The sequence below is a fragment of the Abramis brama genome (genome assembly GCF_963993115.1).
Source record: "Abramis brama genome assembly, chromosome: 7".
Classification (NCBI taxonomy): domain Eukaryota; kingdom Metazoa; phylum Chordata; class Actinopteri; order Cypriniformes; family Leuciscidae; genus Abramis; species Abramis brama.
Window position 1 is genome coordinate 42365175 of NC_139969.1, and position 22372 is coordinate 42387546.

Here is a 22372-nt window from a genome sequence, read left to right on the forward strand (position 1 = left end):
GAGATGGGATTTTGACATAATGTAACCAGTGTAAAGAGCCTAACAATTTAGCTTATGTCTTTAGCATATATTACTCATGGTTTAGAAGTTTTGATTAGAGTAAATGCATGTTGTATACTGGAACTAAAATGGGAAGAGTTGATAGTATCTGGGTTGGATATTTTTACTAGTATTGCCTTTGGGTTCATGAACATTTGTTTACAGTCTTGATAATAGCCGTCTAATCAGATGAATAGTTGGATTATTGCTGTCCATCGAAACATGTTCTGAAAGATTTCTTCTCTGTTATTGTCATTTTAGACACCCCAAAGAAGATTCCTCCATAAGTGAAATCTTAAAAGAACTTGGTGAAACAAAGCACAGGCATTTGCAGATTCAGCATCAATCGTGCAGCAGTGCTTGATGGAGCTATTCGAGGCTTTTGAAGAATGTCCTACAACCCAAACCACACAATGTGCATTAAGTTCTCTGATGACAAGGGAACAACCGAAGAGGCTGTTGATCTTGGTGGCCCGACGAGAATCTCTACTGCTACTTATGGAAGCACTATCTCACTCTGAAATGCTGGAGGGACATGAGGGACACTTGAACTTGGCCCTTGATTCCTTTGGTATGTATAATTGCATTGAGTCGGTTGAAAAGATTTTAATAATGAATTTGCTAAATTCATTTTATAATATTTATTTTGGGCCACAATATTATAACAAAGTGGTAGTTCCCTGATTGGACTTTTATTCTCTTTATTTTACAGCTGTGCGGGATGACAGATATTGTTTTGCTGGTCGATCCATAGGCCTATTTCACAAAATGGCGACCGAGACTGGAAGTAGGGTAACGATACTTCCGGTCGCGCCGCCGCCCGCTACGTTCGCCATTCATTCTCAAAATGGACTGTGAACAGCTTGTTTTCTCTGTCATTAATATATCTGACAAAAGTAAGAATAGCAGATGTTGTCCGTTTTGTTGATAGTTTTCATGGAGCTGTGACAAGATCGAAATTGGACAAAGGTTACAAATTATTCTTGACGTTTGCTTACATAAAAAAAAAAAGTTCCATTCATTTAAATGGCATGGCACTTGATGACTAAGCTCACACTTACTATAGCTAAACAAAATAAATAAATAAATAGAAATGATGTCTGATTGTGGGCTATGTTTGAAATCTAGTGGCTTTTGTTAAAATTTCATGTTATTAAGAGTTAGTTTGTCCCGGAGATTGCAGCAATATTCCACTAGTGACTAGATTATGGCTCATTTTTCATGTTACCACCATGAATGAAACTAAGAATTGTACATCTTTACAGTGAATTTGACCTAACGTTGCTAGTGGGTCTAATAATGAAATTAAGGCAAATAATTAAAAAAATGGTTAGACTAAAAACATGAATTACATGTTTTAAAAAATCATGATGTTACAAAATCACATTTTACTATCGGGTCCCCTTATGAAAAGAAAATATATTTCCCTATATATATATAATATATTGAATGGTTTAACAGTATATTTGAAAATATACAGAATAATATATTGTGTTAATATTACAATAGTGAATAATACATAAAGAATTTTCATATATTTAAAAATGTGAGACATATATTTCCTAATATATCATAATGTATGTAATTTTATATTCAGTAATACACTTCATAATATACAGGGATTAAAGTTCTCAGTCGCTACGAGAGTATACGACGGATTTCCGTCAATTTCAGCGTTCCCCCCTGTCCTTCTTAAATTCACTGTTCATAATTTTAATGCTGTAAATATGCTTACATTTCTCAAATAATGTATTAATTTTAGTTTGAATGGGAAAGACGAGGTGATTCACCCTGCTTAGGGGGATGTGATCAAACCCTGGAGTGGAGCAAAAGCATGTTCCTCTCTCCACTCTTAGCGTTGTGTTATCACTCCGCTCCTGATCCACTCCGGGTTTTCCAGTCCCGCTCACGGAAAAACTGCTCCGTGTTCACTCATTTTTAAGAAAGTTACAGAAAACAACTTCTACAAACAATTTTAATTTGCCAACAGTTAATAATAATAAATAAAAGTGCATGACGTGGAAATCAGATAACAGTCAAGTGCAATATAAACATGTTTTGTCAGGGCATCACTCCCGAACCGGCATCAACACTCCATTTTCAACATCTGCTTACTCCTTCACACCACAGACACGTCTTTTTGTCGTCTGTGTCTGGCCTGATTTAACTTCTCCCCCAGTTGTTCCATGAAAACCTGCAAAGCACGGCCTGCGGTGTAAGATATCTACGACCGGACTCTCTTAGATTCGTAAGTTACACGGACTTCATCCTCCGTGAAGTGCTTAACACACAAAAAAGTGCCCCTCTTCTCTCAGTATAGCCCAAATCCAGCGCTTTTTCAACATTTCGTCAAAAGGAAAGCTGTGCAATAATAAATACGGTTGTTTCTTCTATGAGTGCAAACATAAAAAGGTACGCAACAGGACTGGCCGCTTTTAGTCTCCGCATTTGTCCTCCGACTGCTACTGCTAGTGCTTTCACCGCCGGAAAAGAGTTTACCCTACTTCCGGTCTCGGCGGCCATTTTTGTGAAATAGGCCTATTGCTGTCAGCCTGGTTCATGGAGGACCAGCACCATCTTTCCTCTCTGAAACTCTTTTCAGCTGCTTAGTTAAAGGACCAGAGATGAGCAGACCCTTCATTGAGGACATTGCAGACAATGAACTCTATGAAACACTGATACGGGTTTGTGGGCACTTCTATTTTTTTTGTAAGGCATGCAATTAATGTTTTTTTTATGTTTAAAAAATAAATAAATTTTATATATATAAAATTACCTGTAATGTATAAGAGAGAGAGAGAGAATTTTAGTTTAGTTTTGTTTGTTTTTGGAGCCAGATTTGTGAATCCAGAACAGTGGAGGAGCTTCAGACATCTACTGAGCCTTTGACAGATTACTTGCCTCATGCTGGCTGCCTAAGACCTCTCACAAGTTCGCTGGACAAGAATCCGTTACTGGAGGATATTCTAATGTTTCTAGTAGTTCACCGTGTCCGTGGTCCCTTTGAAAGGTACATCTTGTCTCAGTGAATACTGTGCTCTCTTAGGGGTCATTTACACCTGGCCACTTCATGCATTTTCTCAGATGGGATAACTATCCGATCGTGAAAAGACCAGGTGTAAATGCCCTCCGAAACGCATTTGAGACGGATTTGAATCCGATTTGAAACCACTTCAGACGGAGGTCTGAGACGCATTCCAGACGAAACTGGACAAGTGTAAATGCATCTGGTCTGTTGAAACCACATATGTAAATTGTGCTCCTCACAAAAATGCTAAAAAAAAAAAAACGTGTGAGAGCGTGTCTTAGGCTATATGTTATATCCAGATATGACGACGCTACTGGAACACGCATCGCCGCAGATGAGAAGCTGAGCATCTATTCATATATTGCACCAATCAATATTCATATATTGCACCAACGTGCAAACTATCGCAAATCAAAGTGAAAGTAAGTCGCAGACGCTTAACACACAACATCATCATTAAAAGTAAAGAAATGAAATGATCTTCCAGGGCTGTTACTGCTCTCTCTCTTATTGCGGTCTTTGATTTAGAAATTTTAGCTGATGATCAATAAAATGCAGCTCATATCTGTTGCTATGGTAACGTGCACTCCATTAAATCTGCATATAGCGCGAGATCGGATTTAAATCCGTTTCGCAAAAACACATTTATGTGACCAGGTGTAGATGGAACCGTTTTGATAAATCAGATAGCGATCCGATCTGAGAAAACGCATGAAGTGGCCAGGTGTAAACAGCCCCTATGTCTAGTGGACAAATAGGTTTACATGTGTTTTTGCAAGTTCATTATTTTAGCTACTCTTTTAGGTCTACCTCGGTAGTAGCGATTGTAATAAAAAAGCAATAAGGGTTTAAGTGACTGTCATAAGAAGATGATGAAGACGAGGGTAGACAGGATCCAATACGAAGTGGTTTTAATAACAATAAACACAAGAACAGACAGGGGGTGTAACAGTGCGGTTAATTGGCAGAAGACTGGGTAATACTTTATAGTGAGTATACAGTGAAATATTACTTACAGTACAAATCATTAACAAACTATTAGTTTATAGTTCATTCATAGTTAATGTATTGTAGTCTATACATTGTTAATATATTAGGCTGTTTACAAATAGTGAATTCTTCATTCATTGTCTCTGTAATTAACACAATTATTATTGTTTAATTAGCTCGTACTAAAGGTACTGTTAATTGTTTATTAGGAGTTAATAGTCCTCACTTTAGATTAGATAGATTGGTCACGGAAAATGGATTCATATGCAGTGTTCCTTAAAATGTTTACAAACACATTACACACACACACACACACACACACACACACTTAGACTCAAACTCAGACTCTCTCTCTCTCTCTCTCTCTCACACACACACACACACACACTCACTCTCTCTCTCTCTCTCTCTCTCTCTCTCTCACACACACATTACACACACACACACACACACACACACTTAGACTCAAACTCAGACTCTCTCTCTCTCTCTCACACACACACACACACACTCACTCTCTCTCTCTCTCTCTCTCTCACACACACACACACACACACACACACTTAGATTCAAACTCAGACTCTCTCTCTCACACACACACACTCACTCTCTCTCTCTCTCTCTCTCTCTCACACACACACACACACACACACACACACACACACACACACTTAGACTTAAACTCACACACTCAGACTCTCTCACACACTCAGACTCTCTCTCTCTCACACACACAGACACACACACACACACACACACACACACTCAGACACTCTCTCACACACACATACTTGTTTTTGCTATGTTATAGGGACTCCTGACTAGAAGGTTGCACGTGGGTACAGCAATTTCTAAATACAATAAAGCCATAATTTTTAATCAGAAGTGTCTGGGGGAATTTTTGAATCTCAAAAATCAACTTTATTATCAGAAATTCTTAATTTTAGAAAGGTTAATATTTGTCAGGTGTTTCTATTCTGGTGGGGACGTCCCCATTGTGTCTTACCCCAAACCACCACCAGGTGGCGCTATTATGAGTTATCTGTAGATTATCTAGTTTTAATACAAATTTAAACCTGTACCAGATTAACAATAAATGTTAAGTTTAGATAATCATTAAAGAGTTGTTTAAAAGGGAAAATTGTCTTTATTTATATTTTTATGGATTTTTACTTTATTTTACAATTTACTAATTCCCATAAACTCTTGTATTTGAATAGACCATTTGTATGGATGTAAACAGTGACAACAGCCTCACCTCACTTCCTGTTTAACAGGAGTCTACTTTTCTTCAGCTGAGAATCTGAAAAGGTCCACATTTTGATAAATAAGACAGTCATGTTGTATGACAAGCAGGACATGTTCATGGGTTATTGACCCACGGGTATCATTGTGTTTGCTGAATAATGATCTGTGCATACTGGAATCAACTCTGAATTAAAACATGAGCACATGCCTGGCATTCAACAAGATATATTGCTATTTGTGTTTCTTCTTATTCGTCATCCTAAAAATTTGTCACGCACAGAAACCTATGAAACCCAATGAGTCCGATGTGTATTAATCCGTTGCGGAATAATTCACAAAACAATACAAAATGGAGTCTTTAAGGAGTGAGGATGATTTTGTTGTCCTCTTCTTAAACAGAGAAAAAGAAAGAGGAAATATTGGGTCGATCCAACAATCCTGAGATCGTAGAGTGAAGAGTTTACTGCTGCGGGATTATCCCGAGCGATTCAAGGTTTACTTCAGGATGTCAGCGGCTCAGTTTGAAGCTTTGCTAGCGATACTGGAGACACATATTAAAAACAAGAACACCAAGTTTCGGAGGCAGTGTGTACATGTGATAGACACAACGTGAGGTCGTTTTTTTTTTTTTATTGAGCGAGAATTTTGGACTCAGTGTGCAAGGACTTTACGCTCTCTTTTTTTAAATCCTTAAACTCAACACAAAACTGTATTATCTGTCTGTATTATCTATCAATCTGTCATCTGTATGTCTTTATATCTGTCTGTCTATCCATCTATAGAAGTTTTTTTTTTTTTTTTTATGCAAATGTGCCACAATTTTGGACCACATTGAATTCTTTTAAGTAGAAGACATCTGATGTATAACCCCCATAAACGTCCCCATAAAAGTTAGGAAATTTGGGTAATTACAACAAAAATAAGAATCTACAATTTCTTAATGCTCTTGAACATTTATTTAACGTATCAGTGTTAACTTGAGTTTTGAAACACATTTTAAACTTGTTGCCTGCAACAAACATAGGAAGAAGAAAAACATCTAGGTAAAGGACCTTTTCTAATACATTTTTCGCTTTAAGGCATCAATACGATTCTTAACATAAAATTTCACCCCCTCCAAACTTCTCCCCCCGAAGTGCTGCTGGTGACCTTTCAGTGCACTCCACGCATTGGGCTTTACCAGGACCCTTTCCAGAGTGGATGTAGTCCATCAGAGGTTTTTCCACAGCCTGGATCTCCTCTTTAGACCACTTTCTCCGTGGGTTTTGTGAAGATACTGAATAAAAGAAAAAAAAATATTAGTAATTGTGATTGGAATAAAAGTAATTGTTATCCCACACGACATGAACGTGAATAACATCAAATAAATACATGGTATTCAGTTTTTCTCTCATTGTTTTACAGGTTTATACATACGTTTTTGCTAAAATCTAGTTAGCATGGTTGAAAATCTGTAAATTCTGGCACATGTTTGCAAGCATGATACCTAGCAACAGTATAAACAGTGATACTGTATTAAAAAGGAATATTTTGACCAAAAAAAAATTGCTGGTAATTTAGTCACTATCTAAGATGTGTAATGGACCTGGGCCGAAAATGGACCAAGCCAAACATGACAAAATATTTAGGTTTTATTGGTCTTAACCATAAATTACTGCTTGGGAAATTGAAGAAGTAAAATTGTACAGAAGGACCTTTCTCTTTTCTTTTCTTTACATGTTTAAGCCTTTACAAACTAAACATTTAAGATATAGGACCTAATTAAAGCTGCACATAATGGGAGGAGTTTACCCATGCTTAAATTATATTGGCCCACCACAGTGACCAACGGCAACAGATCTAAAAAAAAAAAAAAATTATAAGGATTTTGCTTGTAAATGAAATGAAAATATAGTTACATATATTTACGATCGATATATATGGTGAAAAAATATATGAAATAATATGTTGTGTTATATTTTACAATATATTGAATAATACACAAGGAATTGCCGCTTTTCATATTTAATAATATATATTTAAAATATATTTACACTGTAAAATGTAATTAATTGAGTGTACTTCAAAAACATGAGAAATACAATTTTTTTACTTTTCTTAAGGGTGTTTTAATCAAAGTTGTAAGTTGCTACAGTAGTACAAATACATAAGAGTGTTGGGACAATGATAGACTTTCCTCCTGTTTAATTTAAATCTTATTACCTTTGGATAGTTCTTGATTGTGTTATTCAACTTCATTAGTGGACTTCATTGATTTGTCTGGACACATAATAGCTCTCTTTTAGTAAAAGAATATTCAACAAGCACTCCTAAATATCAGTAAACACACTCAAATTTTTTCTTCCAGTAATATTCAAGCCTTTTCTAGCTTTCCCATCATTCCCTTTCAGTAGCTGACTACATGCCTGCTGAATCTGAAGGTGAAGGACCATTTCCAGTCTCATGTTCAGAGTCAGATCCATCACTGTCCATCAGTACTTTCTCTATAAAACACAGTAAACTTACAGATAAAATTAATAGGTAGCGAACAAAATATTTTTTAAACGGCTACATTCAACCAATGTCTATAACCAACAATGGAGTTCCAGCTGATCATAACATGGCATTTGAGAATTTTCAATCTGCTAGTTTATTTATTTAAATCAATCAATTAAAAATTTCATTGGCATTTGACAAAAAAAATAAATCTATGGAGGAATAAGTATAAATGAATTTACTTCGTTATTAACTCAGGCTTGTTTTACCTTGTGGATCAATCTGGATCTCATCAAGATTTCTTCCTTTGGATTCAGATAGCTGTCCTCATTCCATGGCCATAAGAACCTTACTAATCTTCGCAAGCTGTAATGTGCCTTCGGGTAACCTATAATACTGCAGATGGACCCTGATGATATGTCCGAGGAAGTCAGCAAGGTCATCCATTTCACTGTCCTTTAAGTTGAGCACCTTGGACATAGTGGCCATGTGCTTTCTCAGTTTCGTGGAGGATAATGCCTCTGGGTGTTTTGCTCCACAGCTTCGAGCAATCTTACGAATAACATCTGATCCTCTGAAGTGACTGAGTGCTTGAGGTCTTCCAAACATGAACACATTCTCATCAGGCACTTCACAGTTACGGTCACTTCACAGTTACGGCGAGTCTTGACAAGTAGCTCCATCGATGTCAGCATATCAGGTGTGAGAAGAATGGGGACCTTTCGTCCTCGTTTGCCTCTTATCTCAGTTCTTTGGAAGTGCTTACAAAGTTTCTTCTCAGGGTCTGACAAAGCAAGCTCTACATCTGGATGAGTCAACGAGGTATCCCTCAATGTAAAAGCATTAAGGGACATCTTGGATACTTCTTCTCTTCTACGATTAAAAAGTATTACCTGACAAAGTGTCATTTTTGCAAGTTCTGCCCAGTTCTTGTTATTTGGTTCTTCCTCAAGTTTTGTTTAGTACTCCTTACTCTGTCTGCCTCACTCAAATGTCGGAGGGCTTGGGATGACACACACTCACTCCATTTAGTGTCAGATTTGTTTGAAGTCCTGCACATTGTTAAGAGCATTCTTATCGCCTGACATCATTGCCTCGCATTCAATAATGTTGGCCAATTTCTTGAGGTTGTGGCCTAACTTTAGTGCTAAAGATGGTGCTATGAATGTGTTAGTTTCCTCATTCAAGCCAGACACACTGTGAACTGCTTCAATCACATGAGGAAAATTAGCCAGTACAAAGAAATCTGACACCTCCTTCAACTTGCCAGTCTGTTTTCCTTGGAGAACCAGTCGCCCGTCTCACGCATCTTTTGTCTGATATATTCATGTTTTGTGACATCATGGCCATGCTTATTAAAGAGATGTTGCCCTAATTTTAATATGATTTTCTCTTTGCGGACAACATGTGTTATCTTATCCTCGTGCATTTCAAGCACCATTTTCCAAAATCGTGCATTCACACTCTCTGGAAGTGGTTCAGTATACGAGCAAAGGGCCTGAACTCGAGTTTTTCCTGGCTTCATTCCTTTGACTTTTTTGCTTAGATGGCATCTGTGCATGTGCCTCCATAATGATCTCCTCTTTAGGCAGGCCTCACAGTTTACACAGTGCAAGTAATCAGTTGCTGTTACTGGTGCAATGGATTGCTGTCGGGGTATCACCAGTCCTCCTTCTTTAAGCACCCGAGTATTATGACAACGGTTCCCTTTATTTCTCAGTAAACTCAGCTGTAATCTTCGCTCTTTAGATCCTTTCGGAAGTGCAACTGCTCTTGCCACCTCTGGCTTATCTTTGTGCTTTGATCCCAAATGGCGAGCCATTTTACTGAATGGTTTAGAGCAGAACAAGCAGAAGTACTTTTTGTTGTATAGTCTGCGCCATCTGTTTTCTTCTTCAGCATCATGACCTTCACTTCAGAATTATCAGGTGAAGAGGATTGGCCGCTGATATGTTCATCCGATGAAGAGGATTCGCCGCTGTCATGTTCGTCACATGAAGAGGATTGTCCGGTGTCATTTTCAACAGATGAAGAGGATTCTTTGGTTCCACTGGTAGCCAAGAAACTAGAACATGTCACACACTTTCTTTTACATGGTTTAGATCTTGATGTTTTTGACTGAACCTTTCTTCTCTTTTGCTGTTTGACATTTTTTGCTAAACTCTCTTCCTTTGCTGACCTGTCACTCTCTGATTGATCCTCTGTTTCCGGTATATACTCGCTGAACTCTGAACTTGATTCTTCTGGTTCATATCCAAGCATTTTCCTGTTAGGCTGTGAATAAAGCGTATGAGTTAGAAGTCTTGATCAGGAATGCCAAGACAAACAACATACTGCAATTATGAATGCCTGTCCAAAGTGAAACAATCAGTGTGCAGATTTTATAAATAACAATGCAACTATTAATTTCCAGGCTGTAATAGTAGTAGTAGTAGTGGCATTAGTGATGCATGAATATAGCAAAACATCATAACCATTGAGTCGAGTCATTGCTGATAGAGATATATGTCAAAAAATTCGATCAGACATACAGATGTGCGCTTAAAGAAACACAAGATTATAATATGAACATTAGAAAAAAGATAGCAACACAGGTTTCTCATTTGCTCTGCATTCAGATATTATTGCCGCTTTTTTTCGCAGACACTCATAGTCCACATTAATACATAGAGGCAGGAAGAAGTACTTTAGAAATCAGAAACCTTTATTAATTATTAAGAGACTGGGTTTGGGGCTGGGTCTGTGGGACTGTTTCTGGGGGACGAGTCTGAGGGAAGAACAGGAGACAATGGTAAGGAGAATGCAGAAGACAAAAGGTAAGTAAAATAAAAAGTGAATCCCCAGAAACAGTCCCACAGACCCAGCAATAATACCCATAAGACCCATCTCTGCAATAATAATTAATAACGGCTGGTTTAAAGTACTTCTTCCTGCCTCTATGTATTAATGCTCATGGGTAGCCTAAATGGGTTCAGTTCAGACCTTAACATTAAGTATTTTACTGTTATGTGTTAACAAGACATTTTCCCCTGGCTAGACCCAATGTTTAGATCTGTTGTGGTATTTAAGCAAATTAGCACATTCATAATTAGATTATGCACCGTTTGTCCATGTTAACAAACAATTTCAAAAAACTTGTAATATATTTTTTGTTTTTCTTGATGCAAGTAATCAACTCAGTAATTTTAATGGTGATATCTAAAGGTTAAAATTTTTACTCTATTCACGTAAGAAAAATAATGAATAGGCGTATGAATGGGGTATATTTGGGTCTATATTAGGCTATAAACTTTCCCCTAATGGGATTCTTCGGGACTTTTTTTTTCCTTACTCAGGACATATTGAGGATACAAAATCAGTTGAGTTTGCTTCTGTTGCAATTTGTTCACCCTTTTTTCATAAAATGACTGGACTAAAAAGGCAATGTCTTCAGGGAGATTCAGACAAAGCAGGTCATTTTTTGTGCACATACATTCATTAAGAACTAATAATTTTATAATTGTTACAGCTACAAAGTTGTTCAGATATGAAATTTAATAGATTATGTACAAGTACTATATTGGTCAGCCATGTTTCCACTGTCACTTCCGGGGCTTGATCGTGCCTCTGGGGCTTCCTCGGGGCCGACGGCCAGGGGTTTCTGGTCCGCTGAATACCTTGGTACAAAGCGGGGCCAACTAGGGCTTGAGTGGTCATGAGGTTTGTCTGTACAGAGTCTGGACAGAGTGTCAGCGCCATAGATCATTTCATATATAGCTATCAGTTAACATCAGCATTAAAGACATTTAAAAACATTTTAGCTCAACTCGCTTTCAGACAGCAGCGAACCCTTGATGCACACTTTTGCGGAGCCCACACTGATGCGAGCTCCGCCGCAGACCTTTCCCGTCAGTCAAAGCAGCATTGCGTCGCGAAAGTGCGGAGGAAGGAAGACGTAGGAAGACCGCTACTGCTTAGGGTACCATTTGGGACAAGGCCATTATCAGCGCAGACATCTACATTCGCTGACTAAAAATAAAAAGATGTTACTGAATGTCACTAATGCAATCCTGGCACAAAATAATTATGATCAATGTATCACTTATTGTAAAACAACAATGCTTGGGTTAAAAACCCCCCAGAAATTACAAACAATCGGACGCATGTTTGTTTTGCTATCTGACTAATTTCCAGCAATTTCTTTGATTAGTTTTCTGATAAAACTTCCATTTGTTGGTGAAACGATGGAGTTGTGTCGTTGTTCAAGACAGGCGTGTTAAAGGAGTGCTTTAGTAAAGTGCTGCAGAGCTTCTGGAAATGCAGTGTGATCTTGTGCTTGGTGCTACAGGTCCAAGGCTATTAACTCCGTCCGGCCCATTGAAAGCCCTGGCTCACACTGGCCCCACAGCGGGAAAGCGGCTAATGTGTGTTGGAGCTATATATTGATATTTGTTTTAATTTTATCGTTATGAGAGAATATTAATCTATTTATTATTTTATTCAGAGCTTGCAGTTATGACAACAATATATCAGGTTTGTCTGAACCAAGGTTTATATATTTTTCAACAACATTTATATACTAGTATAAATAAAAATGTTTTTTGTTTCAACAGTTTCCCCATTAAATACTTTCCGAGATCCTCAAGGAAGTTGTAGCAACTGGTGATTCTGCACAGTTGACCCTTTCACTGGTATGCAGGTGGTTTAGGGATGTGGTCACGAATGACATTTTTCGGAAAGCAGCACACTTTGCCTGGCTAGACAGTAAGATTGTTTTCCCTGTTCAATGCACATTTCTTGGATTGAAATTTGTGGTATGAGACCTTTAATCTTGAATCTCAACACTTATATCTTTTCTGTATTTTGTCTTTACATTTTAAGGTGTGGTCAACTGAAAGATTTTCTCTCAGGAGTACTGTGAAGAGTTCAGACAGATGTACAGCATCAGGGAATGCTGGGAGCTTTTCAAGTCCTGTAGGGTATAGAGGAAGAGGAAGACGAGGGGAACTTCTGGGCTTTTACTCAGAAGATCTTTGCACAGGATTTTGCTCTCAGGACTGTTTTTTTGCTGCAGGAAATGAATTTGTGTTAAACTCATAAAACTTGTACAGAAGGGGAAGCGAGAGATTAACTGTTTTTGTAGTAATTGATGTAACTTAAAGTTAAACTTTGCATTGTATAGTTTTCTAATGAAAAGCTGGCAAACGTGTATGACAAAAACATAGGTTTCACTCATTTACATCTGTTGATAAGGTACCTATATATTGGTTCTTTAAGGTTTGAACTCCAACTAATTAGTGAATTAATTTAGTTTGTGAAAATGTGCAAAATTTCAATAACCACTTGGACAGAACATGTTTAAAGGGGCGATGATTAAATTGTTTTTATATAGAAGGGGTAACTATAAATGCAGTACATAAATGCATAAGTGCAGTTTGGAGTCCGTATAATAAAGAAAAAGTGTCAAAAGGTCTGTTTTGGGGTTTTTAATTCTTTAGAGCACGTATAGATGCTCCCTTATAAGTTTATTATAGTAAAACCATGGTTATTGATTACCATTTGTGTAACTACACAAATACCATAGTTAAACTGTTTTTTTGTTTGTTTGTTTTTTATAGCAAACCCATGGTTAATTTGTTGGTACTATGACTATTTGGAACAATAATCCGTATGAATGATCAGTGAAGTTTAACAGCCATAAATGTAGTTAATTTTTTTTTTACATTTTAGTAGGGGCTAACGGAAAATCATGGTTACTATCAGGTGGCATAGAGAGACTGGTGACATGTCCGCTATAGTTATCGTTTTAAGCTACAGTGTGTACCATACATATACTATTGTGTCATTAACTTACAAAAACCAATGAGTAATGCAGAGGTAACGTACTGTCTAATACAGCTGTTGTAATACAACAATGAACGCACAATTTATAAACAAGTTTATTCGTCTGTTGTGTTCTTACTTCCGCATTCCAAGCCTGCCCAAAGCGTCACACTTCTCTGCACCAATAATCTGTAATAGCGTCACACCTCTCTACACCAATAAGCTTATCTTTATTATAAACCAATAAACGTTAAGGTGGGCGGGGCGACACGTGTCGTTAAATATGAGAGTTGCGGCACACTTTGATCTCGCCGCCACGCGGTCACGTGGTTCACGTGTATCTCTACATAGTTCCAAAGAAATCCGCGTTGCCAATGATTTTAAGCGGGGCAGACAGCAGCAGCTATACAGTATATTTGCAGCAATTATCGGTAAATATTGACGCATAATGTACATTGATTATTACATTGACACTTAAATGACTTGCATACAATATCATTTCTTTTCTGGGGAGTAGCAGAAACACAGCATTAATACGTTTTTGTGTTTAATTTTGGAAGGAAATTGGGTGCTCCCATAACGTAGAATACATTTACACCAACAACCATTTGCAGCAGATTTCTGTAATGATGGAGAGACGGCATTAACGTTAGCAGTGTGGTCAGTTGAAATTAAACTGGAGATATGGTTAATGAGTGGAATAACTAGCCTATGTTCATAACATTAACTTTACTGTTAACGGGATTAATTTCAGTATTCATTTACATGTAAACATACTGTACACAGTACATCGTATGCATGTATTTGTGTGTGTTCTGATGAATGGTTTGAAAGGATGTAGAGGTACATTAGCCATACTAAAATTAATCCTTTAACAGTAACGTTAATGTTATGGATCGTATTTAGGAACATAGTTATTTCATTCAGTAACCATCCCTCCAGTTACATACACACACACGTGTATATGTTTGTATATAATAATAATAATAATAATAATAATATTATATATTATATATATATATATATATATATATATATATATATATATATATATATATATATATATATATACACACACACACACACACACACACACTCTACCAGCCAAAAGTTTTGTATCAGTAAGTATTTGTATTTGATTAAAATAATATATATATATATATATATATATATATATATATATATATATATATATATATATATATATATATATATATATTATGACAGTTTAAAATAACTACTTTCTATTTTAATATAATATAATATAGTATATATAGTGTAATTTATTCCTGTGATCAAAGCTGAATTTTCAGCATCATTACTCCAGTCTTCAGTGTCACATGATCCTTCAGAAATCACTCTAATATGATGATTCAATGTTGAAAACAGTTGTGTATTTTTTTTTTTCAGGATTCTTTGATGAATAGAAAGTTTTTATTTGAAATATGATCTTTTGTAACATTATAAATGTCTTTACTGTAACTTTTGATCAATTTAATTCATCCTTGATGAATAAAAGTATTGATTTATTTATTTTAAAAAAAAATTATATTGTTTTTAAAAATACAAAAACAGAAATATTGTGAAATCAAATAAATGCAACTTTGGTGAGCAGAAGAGACTTCTTTCAAAAACATTAAAAATCTTACCGATCCAGAACTTTTGACTGGTAGAGTATATACACATATACACACATTGTCCTTGAAACTTTTATGTCAATAAAGCCCTTTGAATTTAATAAAATTTTGTGTTTAATTTTGGAGGGAAGGGGGACTGCTCCCAATAAGGTTTAATACATTTACAGTATTTACTGTATATATTTTTCTCGTGCTTCTATGGTCATAATTACTAACATCCTAATGTTCTGTTCTGTTCAGATACATTCACTTAAACCTGCACAACAAGTGAATATCAATTAAAGCTGCTCAGTTTAAGTCAAGAAAGAAGTTTGGTCAACAGTAAAAAAAAATATACAAGGCAACCAACTGCATTCAACAAAACATTTAATTATATATTATATCTAGGGAGAGGGCAAATTTTCCTTGAATTGTCTGTCCTCAAAGAAACTCGTTCGACTTCCTACGGGGAGAGAAAGATGGCAGAAAGCAGGCCAGAAGAGGAATACAAGTGTTCACAGTAGCCATTACATTCTGCCACCGACGCTGTAGGATGATCTGGAGACCTGGGGTGCGTTTCCCGAAAGCATCGTTGGCCAACTATGGTCGCAAGTTCCATGGTTACCAATAGAGTTCAATGGACATTGCGATGAACTTGCGACCATAGTTGGCCAACGATGCTTTCGGGAAACGCACCCCTGGTGGTGAATCGAGAATCAGTCAAATGCTTATCCATACATTGATAACATTCAAACTCATTATAAGTGATGCTATAGTTACTTAGATTTGTGGGTGAGTGCATTCCCCTGCCAGAAGCAGAGCGTTTCATAGGCCCATACACATTGAAAGCCTATGTTTCCTAAACATTTTCATGAGGTTGAGATTACAGAAGTGAGAGTACACACCTACAGTTAGGTCCATATCTATTTGGACATTTGTCATGGTTTCTATAATTATGATTCTGTACTCTTGTACACAATTTGAAATTAAATGAGAACAAAAATTATATATATATATATATATATATATATATATATATATATATATATATATATACAAACCACTATTGTTATTCAAATGGTTATTCTTACACAACAACAACACTATGGAAGAAGCTGGATGATTATTTTGCTCATCCAACAAATTATATTTTTATTGCATTATGATACCGTATACAAAGCTCAGCCATAAATTCTGCTTTTCTATTATGTTCAGGATTTTTTTATACGGTCATAGAGGTGTACATTAATTTACACGTTTTAGCATTGAGGTCTTAATTGTGAGGGTGCTGCTGTACTTATTTGCTCTATATCCAGATGCATTTCTAATATTCTAACCACGTCATGTATGTAAATAGGGTTGACAAAAAAAACTCTGAATACAATGTAGTGCAACATCACATTTAACTATGACCTCAGTATTGAATGTACACATTTCTGACTGGTAGCTAACGTTAGAGAAGTGTTGGTCCCGTAAACTTGCCGTTAAATATTCTCTTCCAATAAACATTAACTGAAGTTGGCTACATAAACTACAACTACTGACTAGATTCATGAGAGGACGACTAATGCGTTCAAATGTCAAAAATACAGTAATTGCATCAACTTACCAGCGAGCGTACTTCGGAAACACTGGAAATGAATGGGGTTCAGTGCTGGAGCTATCAGTGTTTGGAACTATCGGCTGCTCCACGACACACGTCACTTCCGCGTTCCAAAGTTCCCATGGCAGTCTATGGGGGTGTCGTAACTCTGTTTTTCAAAGGTGTCGCCCCGCCCCATCGTCCAGACTGCACTCTGGGGTACTTCCTGTCAACTGCTCGCTATAGAGTTGCCTTTATTGTGTCTGCGTTCAAGAGAAGTAAGTGTGGAAAAATGTGTTAAAAGAGTATCCAGAGTTATTGGGGAAAAAGGGGACCGGTAATAATTTGCTAGAGGTGCCATTCTCTATGAGTGAATTAGAGAATGCAGTAAGAAGAATGAAACAATCTGGGTCAGGAATGGATGAAGTAAGTTATAGTATGATGAAACATTTTAGTGAAGAATCTATGAAGGTGATTTTAGCATTCTATAATAGAATATGGATGGAGGGTACACTTCCTCAAAGTTGGAAGGAAGCACTTATTATACCTATTAAAAAGCCTGGGAAAGATCCAAGTAGTCCCACAAATTATCATCCAATAGCTTTAACTTCTCATTTATGTAAGGTTATGGAGAGAATGATAACAGACAGAATGACATATCATTTGGAAAAAAGGAACTGGTTTTCTCCTTATCAAAGTGGGTTTAGATGGGGAAGGGGGACTATGGATTCAATAGTATCTTTAGAAGATGAAATAAGAAAGGCATTTGTAAACAAGGAGAGTGTCATCGCTGTTTTTTTTATATAGAGAAGGCGTACGATATGTTGTGGAAAGAGGGATTGTTAATAAAATTAGATAAGTTGAGTATAAAAGGAAGAATGTATAATTGGATTAAAGAATTTTTAATTGGAAGAAGTATTATGGTGAAGGTTGGCGACTATATATCTTCTAGTGGAGTAATAGATAATGGAACACCTCAGGGCAGTGTAATATGTCCACTGCTATTTATCATCATGATTAATGACGTCTTTTCAAGGGTAAATTCAAGTCTGGGGAAATCTCTGTTTGCTGATGATGGAGCCATTTGGTTTAAAGGAAAGAATATAGATTATAATTTAAATAAAATGCAATGTGCATTAAATGAAGTAGAAAAGTGGTCAAGGGAAAATGGTTTTAAATTTTCAGTGGAAAAGTCTAAAATAATACTTTTCACAAATATGAAGCGGAATGTTGAAATGAAGTTAAAACTATATAAACAAGATCTAGAACGTGTATATACAGTAAGGTTTTTAGGAGTATGGTTTGACAGTAGATTGGAGAGAACATATAGAAAAGATGGTGGGAAGATGTAAGAGAGTAATAAATGTGATGAGGGGTATTTCGGGTCAGGAATGGGGAGCAGATAGAATGGCTTTAAAAACGATATATACATCCATGTTAAGATCTATAATGGATTATGGTTGTTTAGTATATGGATCGGCAAGTAAAACTAATTTAAATAAATTAGATCGAATTCAGTCCCAAGCCCTAAGGATATGTTGTGGGGCATGTCTAACATCCCCAGTTTCAGCTCTTCAAGTAGAGATGGGAGAAATGCCATTACAGATAAGACGACAACAGTTAATAGTATCCTACTGGGCAAACTTAAGTGGTCAGAATGAAAATCACCCTACCAAAAAAGTGTTAAGACCTAGTTGGGAACATGAGAAGAGAGACTGTAATAGTTTTGGATGGAGAGTGGGAAAATTAGTAAGAGATATGAGACTGGAAGAGGTAGGATATGCTCCAGTAATTCCTTTATCTCCAGTGCCAGTGTGGGTTATGCCCCAACCAGAAGTTGATCTTAGCCTATTAGAAAGAAGACAAAAGGAAGGATCATACGAGACAGAGGTATATGACGTGAGAGAATATATGGGTTCACGGTATGGAGAATATATACACATTTACACAGATGCTTCAAAAGATCCCAAAACAGGTCATGTGGGCTCTGCTTTCATAATACCAAAGTTAAAAGTGAATAAGAGCAGTAGAATATCAGATTGTTTATCAGTGTTTACTGGAGAGATGTTTGCAATAATTATGGCAATAAGGTGGATTAGTGAAGTTAAAGTACCCAAGATAGAAGTTCAGTTCTAATAAGTTTGAATGAACAGAAGTCAAAAACAAGACAAGATATGATAATAGAGATTATACAAGAATTACAGTCATTTAAGCAACTCAGTATAAAAGTTCAGTTTTTGTGGGTTCCGGCTCACATTGGGTTGAAAGGTAATGAAGAGGCAGATGGTTTAGCTAAAAAGGCCATAGAGCAAGAAACAGTTGATATTCAGATTCCTTTTAGTAGATCAGAAATTAAATCAATCATCATAAAGAATATATGGAAATTATGGCAGCAGTTATGGGACAAAGATACCATAGGCATTTGTATCAAATTCAGTCATCAGTGAGTAAGGGAAGAGTGTCAGGATGGAGCAGAGGTGAAGAAAACATGATTACAAGGTTACGATTGGGGCATACGAGGTTGAACTATACAATGCATTTAATAAATAAACATCCAACAGGGTTATGTGAGGTTAATGAAACAGTTGAACATGTTATGATGTACTGTAGGAAGTATACAGCTGAAAGAAATGAGTTCAAAGAGGAACTAGAGAATAAGGGTGAACAGTTTGCAATTAAGAATTTATTAAATCCAGAAAAAAATATCAAATCATTATTGTTGCAATATCTAGGAAGAACGGGTCTGAACAAGCAAGTGTAAGTGTTAATATATTATTTATAATGTTTTTTGTTTTTTTTTTACTTTCTCTTTTCTCCTTCTAATCCCGCTTGAGAGGATGAGGGTGGACGGAGGAGCTGAACACGCAGCGCCGAATGAAACTCTATGAAGACTCTGGAAGGGTGGAGGAGAGAGAAGAGAAAGGGAAGGTTGAAGGTGTTTGAAGTTGAGTTGGGAGGTTAGTCAAGGGTTTGTAGGTAGAGTGTAAATGGTCCATTTCAAAGATAGGTGGCGGTAATGCACTTATAAGTCTGCGATCCGCCGTAAAGCAAGAAGAAGAAGAAGAAGAAGAAGATAATAAGTTAATAAGTGTGTGTGTTTGTTTATATCTTATGCTTATATGAGTCTAACATCTCGTTTCTTGTTTTTAGTGTGAGAATTTGAGTTTTTAGCTGTTACTGGTCCATTCTATTGTAACTGCGTCATCTTCAGAAAGTGCGCGAGTCCGGAGCGAAAACGAAAGTAACAACACGACAGATTTGATCTGATCTATGATCCAGAAAACATTTCCACAGATGTCAATTTAGCACAATGCCTACAAATCTAATAACACTCGCGGCCATTTAAGTGTTTAATCCACAATCCATCGAGACCAGCAAGAGATTCTGAGAGCGACGCGCGCGGACTGACAACAAGCGTTACTGAGTTTAAAATACTGATAAACTCTCTTCTTAGTGGACAAGACTGCAAGTAAGTTTAATACATTCTCCATTAAAGTCATTTGTAATTATTAGGAACTTCATATTGTTTATTAAGCGTGATTTAAATGTGAAGTTACAGAAGGCCTGTTCTTCTGCTGTTCGGAGAACAGGCCTTCTGTAACTTCACATTTAAATCACGCTTACTACACAATATGAAGTTCCTAATAATTACAAATGATTACAGACGAATAATATGCCAGAAATTACAATCTTTTGAAGTTAAAACACAAAAAGTTTTATTGAGAAAGGTTTATTTAAAACAAACATGTTTTTGATAGTTTTCTCCCATTTCCTCTTCAGTTTTAGGCTGTTGTTTTTGTGATGTGAAATCTAAAGTATTTTTGAAGCAGACATTTACAGTAGACAGACAGATGAAGCCTGACGTCAATGAACAACAATCTGCTGTTATTAAACTGAATATCTCAGTTCATATATAGCAATTACGATTAGTAGTTATACAGTATGACCGTTATAATTCAGGTTACTTTTACTCAATCAGTTATTTTAGGATCATTTAAAAGTAATGAATCAACCATCACTGTGAACTTGAAGTAATGATTCAATGACAAACGATTCAACAATTAATAAAGATTGGGTAAATATGATTGTAAAATGATATTAAACTGTAATAGAGAATATAACAAATTGGGTTCAGTTTTCCCAGCACAGTGTAAATTTCTGTTCCTCAATGAATTAATATTTAGAGTCAGTTAAACTCATTAAACAATCAGAAATGATTAAGACCATTCGGTTATTTTACATGGCAATATATTTGTCTGTAACTCACTTTATTTTATAGATTGTTTTTGCTGTTGCTGTTGTTGATGATAACTCAGCATTCTTCATTATTGTCTTAAATAAGATGTTGTTCATCTGTGTAAAATGGTGTCATCTCCAGGTGATGCTGAAGGATTGAGTGTTTTCAGAAAGCAGTGCTGATCAGTTTTCAGTGTCAGTTTAGCTGCAGTATGTCAGAGGAAAGAGGAAAGGACTCTCTCTCTCAGATGAGTCTCTCAGAGAAACACAGGTAAGACTGCGTCTGTTTTCATCAGTTTAAACTCGACTGGACTTTGTGTTTCCCTGTCAGTAACAAAACTTTAAGCATTGTTCTATATTTGCACAACTTCAGTTTTTAACTTCTTAAATTAACTCTGACATTGTCTATAAAGCCCCGTTTTCTCTATAGAAAATATCACAGTTAATAATTTGTTAATAACCTTCTAGACGCTGAATTAATCCAAATAAATGACTTCAGTTTTTAGATCATACAATGATTGTCAGACATTAGGAAACAACTGTACACTTAATTTAATTCAAGTATGCTAACACAACTGTGTCACACAGACATTTCTGCTCTCTATTTCTGTCAATAAACAAAAACTTGACATGTTCTCTTAAATTAGAGTGAAGTATTTTTTAACATTAAATCCCTCTCATGTATATTAAAGAAATCATTTAACTAATGTGAGCCAGTAAAATAAAATAGTAGTTTACTATAAAACTGTAAATTGTGTGAGTGTGTATTTCTGTGGAGGATTAGATAAAGACACAGATGTGTTTCAGACACAGTTGATCCTCCTTTACTAAAGTGTTTTCTCTCTCTCTCTGTTCTTTGTGTCATCAGTGTAAGATCAGGCTCACATGTGTCCAGCTCTGTGTCTCTGAAGAGTGACTGGTCTAAAGATCATCCACCAGACTTCAGTGAGAAAACACCATCATCTAATAAAAGGTATTTCATGAGTTTCTAATTGTTTATCACACATTGACTGTGTTTAAAAGTTGTATCAGTGAATGCCAATCATGAAACATTTTTAGATCCAATATTTATCATTATTTATCATTGAATCATTTATCATGATATTTATCATTGAATACTCTGATAAATATTTGATCTGATAATATTTAGTATTCACTAAGTATTCACAGCTAATGCTTTTTCTCTTTCTGTGAAATTTTGCCTGGAAAATCAGTATTTATTTTATTTATTTGATTACAGGCTTCAATATGAGACATTAGACTCAGACGTTCAGACTCACAGGAACCACGAGAATTTCAAAGTCAATCTTCTAGGAATCTTCCAAGTAGGAAAACACATTTTTATAAATGTTTAAT

General features: G+C 36.1%; 1 protein-coding gene across 1 annotated transcript in view; it reads left to right on the top strand.

The window, feature by feature from the left end:
• Window positions 1-16999: 16999 nt before the first annotated feature.
• The window catches only part of LOC311087311 (uncharacterized protein), a 595635-nt gene continuing 590262 nt past the window's right edge, over window positions 17000-22372 (top strand). Inside the window, exons 1-4 of the mRNA XM_084120630.1 lie at window positions 17000-17058; window positions 21159-21287; window positions 21885-21989; window positions 22257-22341. Of these exons, the coding sequence (XP_083976756.1) occupies window positions 21229-21287; window positions 21885-21989; window positions 22257-22341 (249 nt within the window). The 5' untranslated portion in view covers window positions 17000-17058; window positions 21159-21228. The remainder of the gene's footprint in view (window positions 17059-21158; window positions 21288-21884; window positions 21990-22256; window positions 22342-22372) is intronic.